The sequence below is a fragment of the Parasteatoda tepidariorum genome, chromosome 7, assembly GCF_982258835.1.
Source record: "Parasteatoda tepidariorum strain Cologne lab strain chromosome 7, Ptep-v5.0, whole genome shotgun sequence".
In the NCBI taxonomy this organism is placed as follows: Eukaryota; Metazoa; Arthropoda; class Arachnida; order Araneae; family Theridiidae; genus Parasteatoda; species Parasteatoda tepidariorum.
This window is the reverse complement of record NC_141761.1, coordinates 21,447,168-21,462,188: the sequence shown is the minus strand read 5'-3', so window position 1 is coordinate 21,462,188 and position 15,021 is coordinate 21,447,168. Positions and strand designations below refer to the sequence as shown.

The 15,021-nt window shown below is 25.5% G+C and overlaps 1 protein-coding gene across 1 annotated transcript in view; it reads right to left on the bottom strand.

Annotated features, from left to right (window-relative positions):
* Window positions 1–4,401, bottom strand: part of LOC107449488 (adhesion molecule nephrin-like) — a 55,782-nt gene extending 51,381 nt beyond the window's left edge. Inside the window, exon 1 of the mRNA XM_043046568.3 lies at window positions 4,062–4,401. Within this exon, the coding sequence (XP_042902502.3) occupies window positions 4,062–4,131 (70 nt within the window). The 5' untranslated portion in view covers window positions 4,132–4,401. The remainder of the gene's footprint in view (window positions 1–4,061) is intronic.
* Window positions 4,402–15,021: the final 10,620 nt, after the last annotated feature.

The window sequence follows — 15,021 nt, the reverse complement described above, 5'->3', positions numbered from 1 at the left end:
TATGGTATTAGTCATTTACTAATAAATATAAACAGAAGAAAAATGACTCCAGATTAAAAACATTTACTGTAAAGCATTTGATAACTTAAAAAAGTGTTAAGGATCTGAAGTGAATGGAAGTGCTAAAGGATTAAAATGATAAGGATTATTTTTCTTAACCAAGTGCTCAGGTTATATTTAAAAAAATGCTTTAACTATTAGAATTATATATTTATTTTCTTTTTATTTATATTCACAAATATTTAATTCTTTACATTTTATAGCTTTAGTCATTTACCAATAAGCCTAAGCAGAAAAAAAAGACTCCTGATTAGAAACACTTATTGCAAAGCATATGATAATTTAAAATAGTGTTACGGATTATTTTTCTAAAACAAATGCTCAGGTTATAAGAAAAGGCTTTACTTTTAGAAGTACATTTTCTTTCTATTTAATACATACATATATTCAATTCCCTTAGTCATATGGTTTCAGTAATTTACTGATAAATCCAAGCAGAAAAAAAATCTTAGAAACATTCACTGCAAAACCTATGATAGCTTTAAGAACTTTCATAAATATTTCCTCTGATGCTCTTAGCGTAGAACAGTTAGAAAACATATTAAATATTTTTGGATTTTTTTTACATATTTTAACTGAATTATTTTTATAAAGTTTTAAATCATTCAAGATTTTGGATTAATGCTTGGTTTACAAATAAAATGCTAACATTTAAATCAATAGGAATTTCAATAAAATTTATATTAATTTCGGTTTCGATTATTCATGATAGAATAAAAAATAGTTGACTATAACAAGGAAGAGGTCATTAGACAGCGAAAAGTAAATCAGAAAAACTGCAAATAAATATACATTTTAGGTAATAATGCAGTGAAAAATAGATTTATTTCATTTTTACAATGAGACACGCTTCTCTATCGGGATTTTATACCCAGTATTAGAGGTTATCACACCTTCGAAAATCTGGCCATTAGATAATTCGAGAAGCTGTTCGATTCATTTAATAGTTCGCTTCGAAAAAATAAATTTTGATACTAAATTGAATTATTTTTAAGCAATTATTATAAGAAAAAGATTGTTTTGTACCAAATGCTATGTTTTATACCGTATAACTTATTACTAGAATTATTTTTACTATGCTTTGATGTATATTCATTATTCTGAAGTATAATTTTTCTTAACGATAGCATGAAACTAAATCTATAGTTTTTACTTTTCTTTAGCCAATATTTCTTAATGCTCTAATTAGATAAATATTCAATTATTTCTTTTGTATATATATGTGTGTGTGTTAATCAAATAATCATAATTGAGTACTTTTTTAAGACATACATCGTTAAACATTTAAAAAGCAACTATCTGTATAAATTGCAGCCGAGTTTACGAACAATTCTTAAGGGTTAGTAAATTAAGGTTGGGAAATAAACTTTGTTTAAAAATTCAAACAACATTTTATTCAATTTTGCTTTTTCACTCTGTAGATTCTTCAAAAGCTGTTTCTCACATTTGGACACGTATTTTAAAAAGAATATTTCTAAGAATGATTATAAAAAAACTACACCATTAAGGTCAATGGAAAAGGTATACCATTACAGAGAATAAAAGTACGATTGCAACTAGCAGGATATAATGAAATTTACTGTGCTTCTTGCTCTATGGGAATTCAAAAAAGCTCATTATTTTTTGTCCCTGAGCTTTGTCATGAATTTTGTAAAATGAATAATAAAAAATGGTCTTATAATTTGTGAAAAACTTTGATAAATGTAAAAAAAAATTGGTAACTTCTTCACAAATAAGAGTAAGCAATTTCTTCGGTTAAATTTAATTTTAATTTTTGTATTAATTACTAATTGTATAGCAATAAAATATAATTAATAATACCAGAATTTTTGGTAAACCACTACAATATAAATTGAAATAAATCCAAATGAATGGTTTAAATACCGTTTATTTTGGTTTTGTTAACCACAATCATTATTTTTTTTTATCAGACATATCATTTCTATAAAACACAGTAATTTTACTGGAATTTTTTTCTCATTGAGGCATTAAATAATAAAATAAGGCCATCAATTCTGATATCATATGAAAACAAAATCCAAATTTTGAAGATGTATATTTTTAATTATAAGAATTCCACATATCGAAGAGAATATTTTTATTCTTGCATAATTTATTATTTGGGAAAAAAATTTCAATGTCTTTAATAGCAATATGGGTCGTTAAAGATAATTACAATCACGGTTTCTTTTCTTCTGGGAAATGTTTGTAATTAGAGCCTATGTATATGTAGTGGTCATTAGTAACGATATCGGTAAATTAATTCAAAAGGGAAATCTCAAATCACAGCTATTACTTTAGATGCGAAATGAAAGGGAAATTTTATGTTTGACCGTTATATTTGATATTTGTTACATTACATTCTGAAATTGCCTTATTTTACTTGCAGTATTAATCATATAAATTAGCAAAAGCAGTTTATTCATTTGTGAGGTTGGTTCATTTTTATATGATTTAAGCCTGATGTACATTTTCTGTACGTTTTCTTAACGTTCTGAAATTTCCTTATTCTTCGTACAGTATTCAAAACACTACATTTCAGTCATCATATAAATAAACAAAGCAGTTTACTAATATGTGAGTTGGGTTCATTTTTATAAAAAAGCCAAATTTAAATTTTCTGTGCTTTATGTTTAAAAAATTGTACAAAAGAAATATATCCACATTCATTTGAATAGCCATTAAATTATCTGAAAGAAAAACTAAAATGCCCTCCAAAACAAAAATATTTTCAATAATTTAACTTTAGTTAAGCGTGCTTTCCAAATCTTGAAAGATTTTTTTTTAAATATACTCATACTTTTTAAATATTTCAATAGATTATTTTAATTGACTTATCAGCTGCTTTATTATCCAAAGTATTTAAAACTCAGCAAAGTTCATTTATTTAAATATCGTATCTGCTTGAAATTGCATTTATTTTCATAAAAAAACAAAAAAGAAAAAAAAATGAAGTTGAAACTTATTATTTAGAACTGAAATTTTTAATTAAAAAAATAATTTTTGAGTTTGATTAAAATCTGTAGCCTTAACAACTTGAAGCTACGTAAAGATTTGGTTAAAATATGTAAATTAGGTCTTAAATAAAATATGTTATCATGAATTTTTTTAAATTTAAAGTAAGAACGGGTCCTATTGCAATTCTAGAATGTAAAAATTTAATAGGTAGTTAGATATTTCGTATTACAATTGTAATATCACATTTATCATGACATTTTGAACGATTGTTTTTTATAAATATGTGTATTAAAATGATGTCAATGCAATGTTTTTTCTCTAGAATTTAAATTATTGAAAGCATTTACTGATGTTGAATTTTGAAATATTCTATGCACAAATTATAATATGAGTTAATAATTTTTTTTATCATTTTGCTTGCAATATTCCTAGTTTTCATTAAAAATTATTCTCCAAAATTTGCATAAAATTTCAAGCAAAAATTATTATTTCCATATTTAAATTAAAATCCATTGACTTTTCTTCATAATATATACTTGGTTAAAATATCTTCTAAGAGAAAGAGTAACTAAAGTTTGTAAAGCAAATTTATACATATAAATTTCAAATCTTTGTAATTTAATCGAAATTACAAATATAGGAAAATCAGGTACCAATTGAATATTTAAGGAAAACAAGAAAACACTATGAATACTTTAAGAACCTCTTGTTGTCTTTAAAAAAGTTTCATAAAATGCAAATGCCTCATAAATGCGCAGATTTAAGGTATAAAATACAAATGAAGACGTAGAATAATTTGAAATTTTTAAGATTTTTTAAAGATATGTTATGTTGACGAAATTTTAAAATATAAATTTCACTCAAAAAAATTCACATAAGTTTCATTCAAACTATCAAAATATAAACTTACTAACAAAATAATTAAAATGCGTTTTATTTCTATTTTTTGGTTAAAATTAATAGTTTTTATAATGTGAAATATATACAAAGAATAGATATTTCATTCATATATATTTAAATAAATACAATATAAAATGTCTTACCAGCCTTCAGATTTCTTGCGCAAAAATTGACGATACACAACAAAATAAATGTCCAATGTAAAACCATCATTAAATATTGTTCAAAATTTTTAAAATGAATGAGATAAACAGTATAAATTTTGTAGAGCACCCAGTGAGAGGGAACACTCAGAAATTTTTGAAGTTATTATCTAATTTATTTTCACGATGTAAACATCTTTAGAAACCAAATTTTGAAAAATATAAGATTTCGTTTTTTTATCGTTTTGAACGAAATAAAAAATTCATTTATTCATTCAATGAATATCTAGGTACTAGAAGAAATGATTCGGTGTTCTTCAAATGTTTGGAAGATAAGATTGAAGGAAAGTTTAGAAATAGTACTAATGCCAACTTGGCGCAAAAACACTAGATTTACCGCCAAAGGAACGGTTTGCAGTATTTTGAAGAACTTACTGTTATTTTCGTTTTTTATTTTATAAAGAAATATATTTTACACATGGAAGATAGGTTTTATTTTATTTATTTATTCATTTTGCCGAACTGTATAATATTGAAAATTTGCAACATATACAAAGGTATAAATACTGAAATCCTAAAAGATAAATATCAAATAATTACAGAACCATTTTAACTTTTTTGACTTTTAAATGCACCTTTTCCATTTCCCTTCCCTTACAAATAAAGAATAAAAAAATGAAAAAAAATTACATTAGTGTTGCACATCGTTTAAAGTTATTACCAATGAAAAGTAAATAATAAACTAGTTCTCAAGAAATGTTTTTTACAAATGTTTTTTCTTTAAATTATCTTTGCCAATATTGTCTTTTCCTTTTCTGTTTGCTTTGACAGTTGTAAACCTTAAGTAAAATGTGTGCTGATTTTTTTCCATTTCCTATACTATACAAAAATATCAAGGAACAGTAATAATAGTTTTACTTCTTAAAAATGTGCATTTAATGATCATGCTATTTTTAAATAAATTCACAGGGCATACTCTTTATTGCAAATATATTATTAATTTCTTAATATGTGTTTTATTTTATTTTCATATTCAGCAAATTAAAAAGTGAAATACAAAACATATATTTTCAATATTTTTCAATTGTTACTTAATTTATTTTCTTATTTTTTATTTGTTTAATATTTTTCATACCCAGCAAAATAAAAATAGAAAAATATAAAACAAAACTTTTTGATAATTTCCAAATATTAGTTAATTAAATTTAGGACAAATTCAGAATGGATTAATGAAAAATCATTTACGTAAAATTTTTGTTTTACATAATATGCTAATTATATTTTAAATTTTTATTTAATTTTTCACTATAGCTGTATGTTTGCTTAACATTCTCTTGACATCAAGATATTGACCTGCAATAAAATATGTATAAATACTGACGATTCATAATGTTGCATTTATATGTGAGTTTATTTAAACTGTATGCTTGGACTAAGCAAAGGAAAACACAAAAAATCCAAGTAAACTGATCAGGCGATGGTAAAAATAAGTTTGGAAAATAGAAAACCAAAAATCAACAGTACAATTTCGAGTTGACAAGTTAAATCACCTGAGAGCTTTGATTTTAAATCAGAGTAATATATTTTATCATGTTTTGCTCTCTTTTGATCTTAAACAGCTTCTAACTCCTGAGTCAACCAGTTGTAAACAATGACTGAAACAAATGCTTAAAGAGAAAAATGTTTCCTACAAACAATTTTTGTTCACTCAAACCCTAACTTTCATTTTAGTATATTCTTCTTAGTGAATTGAAACAGAAAAAAATTGAAATTTGTTAACCCTACATAGTTTATATAAAATAGTTTTCTTTTATTTTATGCATTTTGTTTTAGTTTTCTGAAATTAGTTTATCAGCAGTCTTTATTTTTTTCGTACTAAACAGTAATAAAATGCAGATAAATGCCTTTATTCCATCGTTCTTTGATGAAAATGAATTTGTATCTTTTTGTGTCTGATATGCATTGTAGCCAATGAGTAGTCTATGTTTAACCTTCGATTCCACACTTTTGAAAGCTACGAATAATAATTATTGTTTTCATATGCAGGATTGGCCGATGAACGCAAGAAAAAATCAATTCCATTTTTTGAAAGCATTTTAATCACTTTGCATACCCGCAAAATTTTATAAATTCGCACTAATGCTCCACGTGAATCTAAACAATAGAATCTTTGAAACAATAAGTTCAAAATCATCAAAAATGAAATAAAAATTGAAATATAAGAAATAAAATGATTGAAGCTGCAAATTGCAAACTTATCTTAAAGCATCAGAACAGAAGTTATCCCTCTTACCGAAATGGTAGAAGTCTCCTAACTAACGAAGCAGTACGTGGAAAACAGCATGTCTTTCAACATTGAAACTACCCCTGACTGCTTACACCTTTCCCTTATGAAAACAAGCACATTTGCAGATGTGCAAAGCAGTTTCAAACGTTGAATTATGGAGAATAGCGGAGAAAATACTTGGTTTTGAAGAGATGCAAAGGTGTGAAATGAAGGGTCAAATTAATTTTTACTTTTTTTAGATTCTAATCATCCAATTTAATTTCGTGAAATTTGAAAATTCCAAATTCTAATTTCCAAATTTTTGTATTACGAAAGTTTTTTTGGAAGGAGTTTCAATTTTTTATTCCTACTAAATGCTTGCATAAAGCCTCAAAAGATCCAAACTATTTCAAAATATTCAAAAGTATGTATTTAATTTCAAAAGTATACATATTATTTCAAATACAATTTCAAAAATATTGTATATAATTTCAAAAGTGTATATATATTGTTTATTTACATAGTTTTAAATAATTACTAATCATCACAGAATTTTTAACATACAGCATTAAAATTATAAAACAATGGCTTGCAGCTATTACTGTTTTGCTATAGGTGGTAAAACGTAGATGGCGAAAAATCAATGTATATTTAATGTACATTTAATTTTTTATTTTAATTTGTCTCTAAATTAATTTTTAAACTTTATTGATATACTACTCATTATTGCTGCACTTTTTTATACTAAAATAAAAGAAACATCCAGTTCTCCTTTTCTTTTCGAAAAATAAAATTGAATGTTGCTAAACATTTGCAAACATTACCTTATTCTCGCTATGCAAATTAGTTTACTCGCAGCTCGTTAACATAATAGCTAAACTAAATAAATATTCCTCAAATAATTTTTGTTAACATTTCTGCAAAATTTAAAAAGTAGCAATGTAAAAGCACAAAACTTGTTCTTGTCAATGCTTAGGAACGCATATCCACACGGTTTCATCGCTGGTAACTGATTTAGGGTGTGGAATGTTGTTTAAAAAAAACTCAACTTTTGTATGTACATTGTCTCTATTAGCAAATGTCTCAGTTCCGTATTTAAAGCAATATAAATCCGGAAAGCGAAGTTATTCAACCGAACTATTTAAATACACATAATTTTGGAGACAGAGGAGAGTAAACATTCAATAAAACTTCGTACAACGTTTCCCTCTCGTGGATATCAAAAAGAAATTTGGCAGCCGTAAAGTGAATTTTAACTCAGTTCTTCCCGTGTCGGATAACGATTTTTCCATTAAGACAGACAGAAAATTCAATGAAAAGCCATCAGCTGCAAATGTCACAAACGAAAATGTTTTGTTTCCGATTGTATTTCACTGTTAAAGACAATTTTTGTTGATGAGAAATAGTACAATACATTTTTGAAATGCATTTTTAAAGTTTTGCTAATGTTTTGGTAAAAACATTAAATGGATATTTTGGAAAGGTAAACTTTGTTACTACTTAGATTACTTATTTGCAAGATTATACAAAGCAAGAAAATATATAAAATTAAAACTCCCTTCCTTTATTAATTCCATATAAATAATTTAGAAATGGCCTAGAATAAGCTTAAAAAACATGTGATTTAGTTATTTTATAGTTCATTTATATGAAACTACAATAACTTGTTTATATTAGTAAGTTACAGCGTTAGTGTGCTGACACAAAATTTGACTACATTATGTTAAATGCTTTTATTGATACTTATGCTCTTAGTTTTCGAGATTGAAATATTCATTTGAATGAATATTTGAATTTAAAAATTAATTGAATGATAAGATACATAAGATTGTAAAGATAAGTATAAATAAATGGATAATGTAGATATGAAACTCTGATACAGATGAATTATTTTGTTGGCTTATGGGTGAAAAAGGTAAAATAAAAGCAAAGCAGTCAATATTGCGAATGTGGTAAACCATAATTTTAATTAAAACGAATTGAAGAATAAGTTTGTAGAAAATTTTAATAGAAATTCCCTCATACTTTTGCAGATAATAACTTGAAACAATAACATAGATAACTTAATTTTTCTGACAGAATAGGAAGACCGACTTGTATTTAAAAAAATCATGCACAAAGATGAAAAGAAATGCATATTTTCTAAAAGAAACATTTTTTGAGCGTGTACGACATACACATGTACATGAACTCTAAATATAAAGAACAGTTAGTCCTTCCAGTAGTTTTAAGCAGAGCTAGAAACTTCCATTTAAGTTAAACCTTTTGAGTTGAAAAAAACGAACAATCAAAATTAGCCATTTTGATATTTGAATTAAAAGTTTAAATCAATGCACAGTTTATACAGGGCTTTAAAGAAATACTTTTTTAACATGTTCATAAATTACCTACAGAAGTGGATACTAACTTTCGAGTAGACATGAGTATTATGTATACTTACTTGGCTAGCACGGGCGAGCTTGTTCTTTCAATGAACTGAAAATAAAAAGGTCTCTAATGTCTTTAAAAATGCTTTAATTAAAAGATCTTTCAGAAAATGTTGTTTCTCGTTTTTTATTACGTTTTCAAATTAAATAAAGCTATTTACATTCCTTAATAATATTAAGGGAAGGAAAACACGTATTTAAAAAGTAAATGTAATGTTATAATGTTATTTCGATTTGACATCCTTTAATGTTACTGGATTATATGAGTAGTGTTATTAAAAAAATACTTTTAAAATTCCTATACATGCTTTTATTTTTATCAGCATTCTGAATTTTCTTGATATCCGTAATCTTCGATAGCGGAGAGAGCGATAACGGCCCTACTTCAAGTTTTGAAATCTTCATAAAAAGGATATATAATGATGCATTAAATTATGATTTTTAATGCCAGTTTGAAATATATTTCTTTTCGAAAATACAAACTTAACGAGACGTATAAATTTTCCGAGAAAGCTTTATATCTACAGTGCGTAATAAACATTCGGTCCACCCTGAATAACTTTTGATCCAAAAATCGTATATTTATGTTCCAGAACTCAATCGTCATGATTCAGAGGGGTAACCTGAAATATGCTATTTATTTGGTGAGAGCAATAGTTTAAGCTACAATTAAACAAAAACATAATTTCGCTGAATAAACGTATCTTTTTTTCAACGGAATCTGTTGAATGTCGTCCCAATAACCTTGTCAAAAGTGGTCCAAAATTTAGACCCTTGATGTGAATTTAACTTTTTGCATATTTAACCATATCTCGAGATCTTTCTAAGACAAACTTACAAGGAAGTTAATTCAGCAAAAAAAAATAATTTTGGATCTGCTACTATTTTATTAAATAATAGCCGAAAAATACTTAAATAATAAGGTATAAAAATTTTTACATAAATTTAATTAATGTATTCTTACGTGAAAAAGTACAAAATTTGAGTGAAATCAATCGAATAGTTCCTGAGAAACCAAATTTTAAATAGTTGTATATTTAAAATTTGATATTTTTGAACTATTCAACCTATTTTAAACAAATTTTCTATTTTGTCATGCAAAATTTCTTTCTCTAAAATGATGTAAAATGTTGTATATACAGAGTTGCATGAAAGTTGTATTCGTATGGTACAGTTCAAAATGTTTTTGGCTAATTCTAAATAAAATAATATAAAGTGATAAATATTTACTTATTAATATTATCTTTATCTTTATTATAATATCTTTAATATTATTTTTATCTTTATTTAATATTATCTTTTGCAAGTAATTATTTTTGGGAAAACAAATTTTATAAGTTTTTGAGATAAGGCGAAATACGTAAAAAGTAAAACTAATACTAAAGTGAAGCCTGGATGTAAATTAATTAACATCCACGCTTTGAAGCGCTCTAATGAACAAATTATTGGGACCATATTTATTAGATTACAGCTACTCCCGATATCTTGGATTCAAAATTCCGAATACATCAAAAATAAGGTTTGTTTATTCAGAGAAAGTGGATTTTTGTGTCTGAATTTGTAAGTTAAATATCGGCTGCACTACTTAATTAGCATATTTGAAGTCACCCTATTGAACCATTAAAATTGAGATCTAGAACGTGAAGATCTGACCAGAAGATCAAAAATTAATAAAAGCACTGTACATTGCCCTTCTGACATATTTTTTAAGACATTAATGAGATTTAGCACGTAACTACTTTATATAACTTTTAAAAATATAAAATGCTTAAAACTTATGATTTTTTCTACATATATAATTTTAATTTAATTAAAATTTTAAAAAAACACAAAATATATTTCATACATTGATTATAAATTTTTACTTTAACAAGAATTTGCGATTGATTCAAAACACAATATTTATTTTAATGTTATTTCAATAAGAACTATGAACCTGTCAGTGTGTGAATGTGCTTGAAGTGAAAGAAATAGTGAATGGTCATGAACAACAATGAAAAAAATAAACAGTGCGAGCACGAATTATATTCGATTTATTATTTACAGGTAAATTAATGCGATATTATTTATTAAGTGTAAAAAAGTGAATATTCACTTAATCAGTACTTACCAACACCTCAAAATGATGTACAAATTTTCAAGGCCCATACAGGAAGAAAATAATTCTGATATAATTATCATACTTTGCGGGAAATTTTATTACCACGAAATTTCCGGGTAATACTAATAATATAACATAAATGTATAGTATTTGAATCCTTCGTATGGTAAATTTTTCGTTCTTATCGAAACATTTTACATGGAATTTTGATACTCAAAACTATGATCCACAATCCTACATTAGTAAACACATATTTACTGAAAAAATACAAAAATGAAAGACAAATTTAGACGAATAAATTATTTTTATGTAATGCTCTACGATTTCAAGGCAACGGTATCCCAATAATTCGGTCAGGAGAGCGGTGCGAGGTTTGAACCCCTTCATGTTAATTTTACGTTTAGCCCATTTCGAGAAATGTTTAAATAAATTAAAAATTTTATGCACATAATAATAATTTTTAATAAATACTTATAATTTTTTATTATAGTAGTTATTTACTGTCAAATTTTTTTTATTGTGAAGTTTACTCTATTTTACATCTCTCTAAAGAATATAATTTTAGAATACAAAATTTGTGCTAAATTAATCAAATAGTTCTTGAGAAATCTCATTTTTAAAAATTCTAGCCTATTTAAAATCTCATTTTTAAATAGGCACTAAAAGTTATATTTTGCATAGAATTATCTTTGGATAAAGGGATTATATAATTGTGCTCAAAAACTTTTCAATTCACTAAAAAGTTCTCGAGATATGATGAAACATAAAAAAAGGTAATGTTAAGGGGTAGAAACTTTGCAACATTCCTGATCAAACTATCATGACCATATTTCCAAAATCACGGTTACCGCCTAGATCTTGGGGGTCAGAAATCCAAATCAGATAAAAAAAATCCTGAACAGTATCATCTGCAAATATTAATTAGCAAACTTGAGGTCACCCATTCGAACTATTATGCTTGAGGTCTAGAAAGTGAAGATCTGATCATTAGATCAAAAGTTATTCTCCAAAGTGGTCCATTTTTTGCACAATTTAAGCCATTATTTAAAATACAACGTCGCCAAAAAGCATAGTATGCATGTGAAAAGGAACAACCGTTAAATTCATGTTAGAGCTTCAGTGTGTGAGTAAATAAATGAATAAGTGAAGACAGAATAAATGAATGATTAAGCATGTTAATCGCAAAAGAAATTTATTAAATTGCTATTTAAAAGGTATAATTTTAATAATATATAAACAAATGAATTAATTAATAGAATAATAATTATTAATTATGCAAATGAAAAAATTATTAACTTTAAGAAGCAAACGAATGAGTGAGATATAAATATGAAGACAATAATCTAATATGTATTGCTATATCATTAACAGTGAAGAAAATTTAGTAAGATATTACTTATCACTTTATAAACAATAACATATTTGCTTTGTTTACATAGTTGCCGCTTTTTGTAAATATTTGTTTCATTGTTGTTAAAGCTTAAGAAAATCTTAGCTCGAAGTTTTAAAACCCGAGCAAGGATGAAAACGTTAATTTTATTATGATAAGAGATAAAATGGCAGGTTTATTTTAATTTCCGTCTTCTGTAAAATGTTTTAAACTCATTCATTAATCTTCAAACTTTTCAGTTATTTTTTTTAACTCCTAGATAAATTACCCATATATCAAATTAGCTTATTTAGTCCTACTTACAGAGTAAAAGTATGAGTATTCCAAAGAGTAAATTGTGAAGAACTAATTTCATGAAATATAGCCAAGTCGAAATTCAAGATCTGTTTAACTTTATATTTTTTACACTTTTTCTAATAAAATATAAATAAATAAAAACTTACAAATTTTTATTTTTATCCACATGAAAATGTCCCTTTTTACGCACATCAGAAATGTTTTAGTTGTTTTTTGCAATGAAATTTACTTAGAGTTTCCAAACTACTTCGAATTTTGGAAATTCTAAGTAAGGAATTGAAACTACATTAGATAATCACCTAAATATAAAGCTTTTCTCTATAGATAATAGGTTAATATTTATGTTTTGTAAATTTATTATAAAGTATTTGACACTCGTGAATATGAGTCACAAGTTTAAAAAAAGAGTTGTTCTTCAGTATACTGAGTTGTAGAGGCTTTTTTTTTAAATCATATGCTCTTTAAAATGTTACATATCGTATTAATATGGCTTATTAGAACAGTCAAATTAAACTTAAAAAGAAGACATATTCGAAAATGAAAAAGAAAAAGCCGGTATCCAACAGGATTTGTTTGTGGAAGTTTATGATGGCCTCGCATGAAATTTTTAAATGGATTTTTACGGATATTTTTTCTTTAATTTAATTGCTGACAGTAGCAAAAAATGGCCAAAATTTCGACATTCTTTTATTATTTATATTAAAACTTCAAACTATTTAAAATGCACTGAAAAATATCACCTCTCTATCTACATTTTTAGAAAAGTTATGAATGATTTTAGATTGTCCTAATACAGAAACTTGCTCAGCAGACAGACTTTAAAGTGCTTTGTCACATCGATAAAAATTTTGTGTTTTAATCTTAACTAAATCCCTAAGGAATTTTTTTATTTACGACAAAGCTTTGAAGTAAACTTTTTTTACCTTAAGTATAATGCCCTTATTTAAACTGCGCATGGAATAAGCATTTTATGAAGTACTAAAATTTTTACAGCATGTTATATATACCTAATAAGAAATTTTAACCTTTTTTACAAAATAATCTATAAAAAATATTCTAATTGATATATCAGCAAATTAATGCACAAAATTGTTAAGATGATTATTGTAAGCACTAAGGAAAAAAATTATGAAAATATGTTAAAATAAAAAAGCCTTAAGGATTCAAAAATTTTTAATTTTTCCAAATTTTTCTAAAATTTTAAAAAAAGTAAACAATTTAATTATTTTCTGAAGATAAATAATTGATAATAAGTTAAATGAGCATCCACAAAATGAATGATTATACCTTTATTTAAAAAAAAATTGTTGCAAAGCTACTGTGACCCCTTAATCACTTTTAGTATCTATTGTAATGTCTAATAATAAATTTATTTCAAAATTTAGATCCATCAAATGTAAACTTTGCGTGAAAAAAAGTGCATGAGGATGTGCTTAATATATTTTCAATAAAAGAAACTTCCTTGATGGAAATATTTAGTCCTGTTCAGGTTAAATAAAATAAGGAGAAAAATAGATTTTTTTCCAAGTATTTCATACTCAAATGTATCCAAAATAAATAAATACAACGACATCTAAAACATATTGAAGAAATTTACAGTTTAAAATATAGATCGGCAAATACTGATTTCCAAATATATCTATCTTTGTTCAATGAAATGCTTTTAATAGGATTTAAATGAAAGTAATCTAAGAATAAAACCAAAAACAGAACAAAAATCTTTCCTCGCAGATGTTACTTAACAAAAGAAATGAAGTAAAAATTTCTTCAAGAACTCAAACTGTAAAAACGAAACTATAAAATCTAGGCAACTAATAAAATAAAAATAACAGAAGAAACGAAAACTAGTAAGACTTGAAAGAAAAAAATAAGATAAAAGAAAGAAACTTTATTTTCGTAAGTCATAGAATTCCTGCTAGATCTAAAGCAGTATTTCCTTATGTTCGTGATAAAAATCTCCGATTTCAATATCGCTTTGAAAAGGGAATTCAATTTCACAAAAGTTTTGCAAGGTCCATTCAAAAAATATGAGCCTTCAAAATCTTCCCGTGCTTTTTTTTTCCGTTTTTCTTTTTAAGCCAGAGAAAATTTCTCCTCCAGCAATTACGGTAATGATTACAGTACTCATGTGATAAAAGAGACGCCATGCACGAACTTAGAGAATAACTTATATTCATTTTTATTTAACGATGCAACCCTTAAAAGTTTTGAATAAAATAGTTGTCAGGTGCATTACATTTTAAATAAGATGTTTAGTTACCAAATAAAGAAATATAAAGAAAAATAACACGCTTTGCTTGTTAAAACATGCAAGTTCCATCTCCTTTGTAGGAACACCTTGAACATTTTTTAGCACTTGTTTATTAGGATTTAAGATTTACGTAGCTCTACGGTATCTATTATATTTGACTTGTAAAAATCTAAATGTAAGAATATATAATATTTAAAATTGATATTGTATTTAAAAAATAAAATAACTT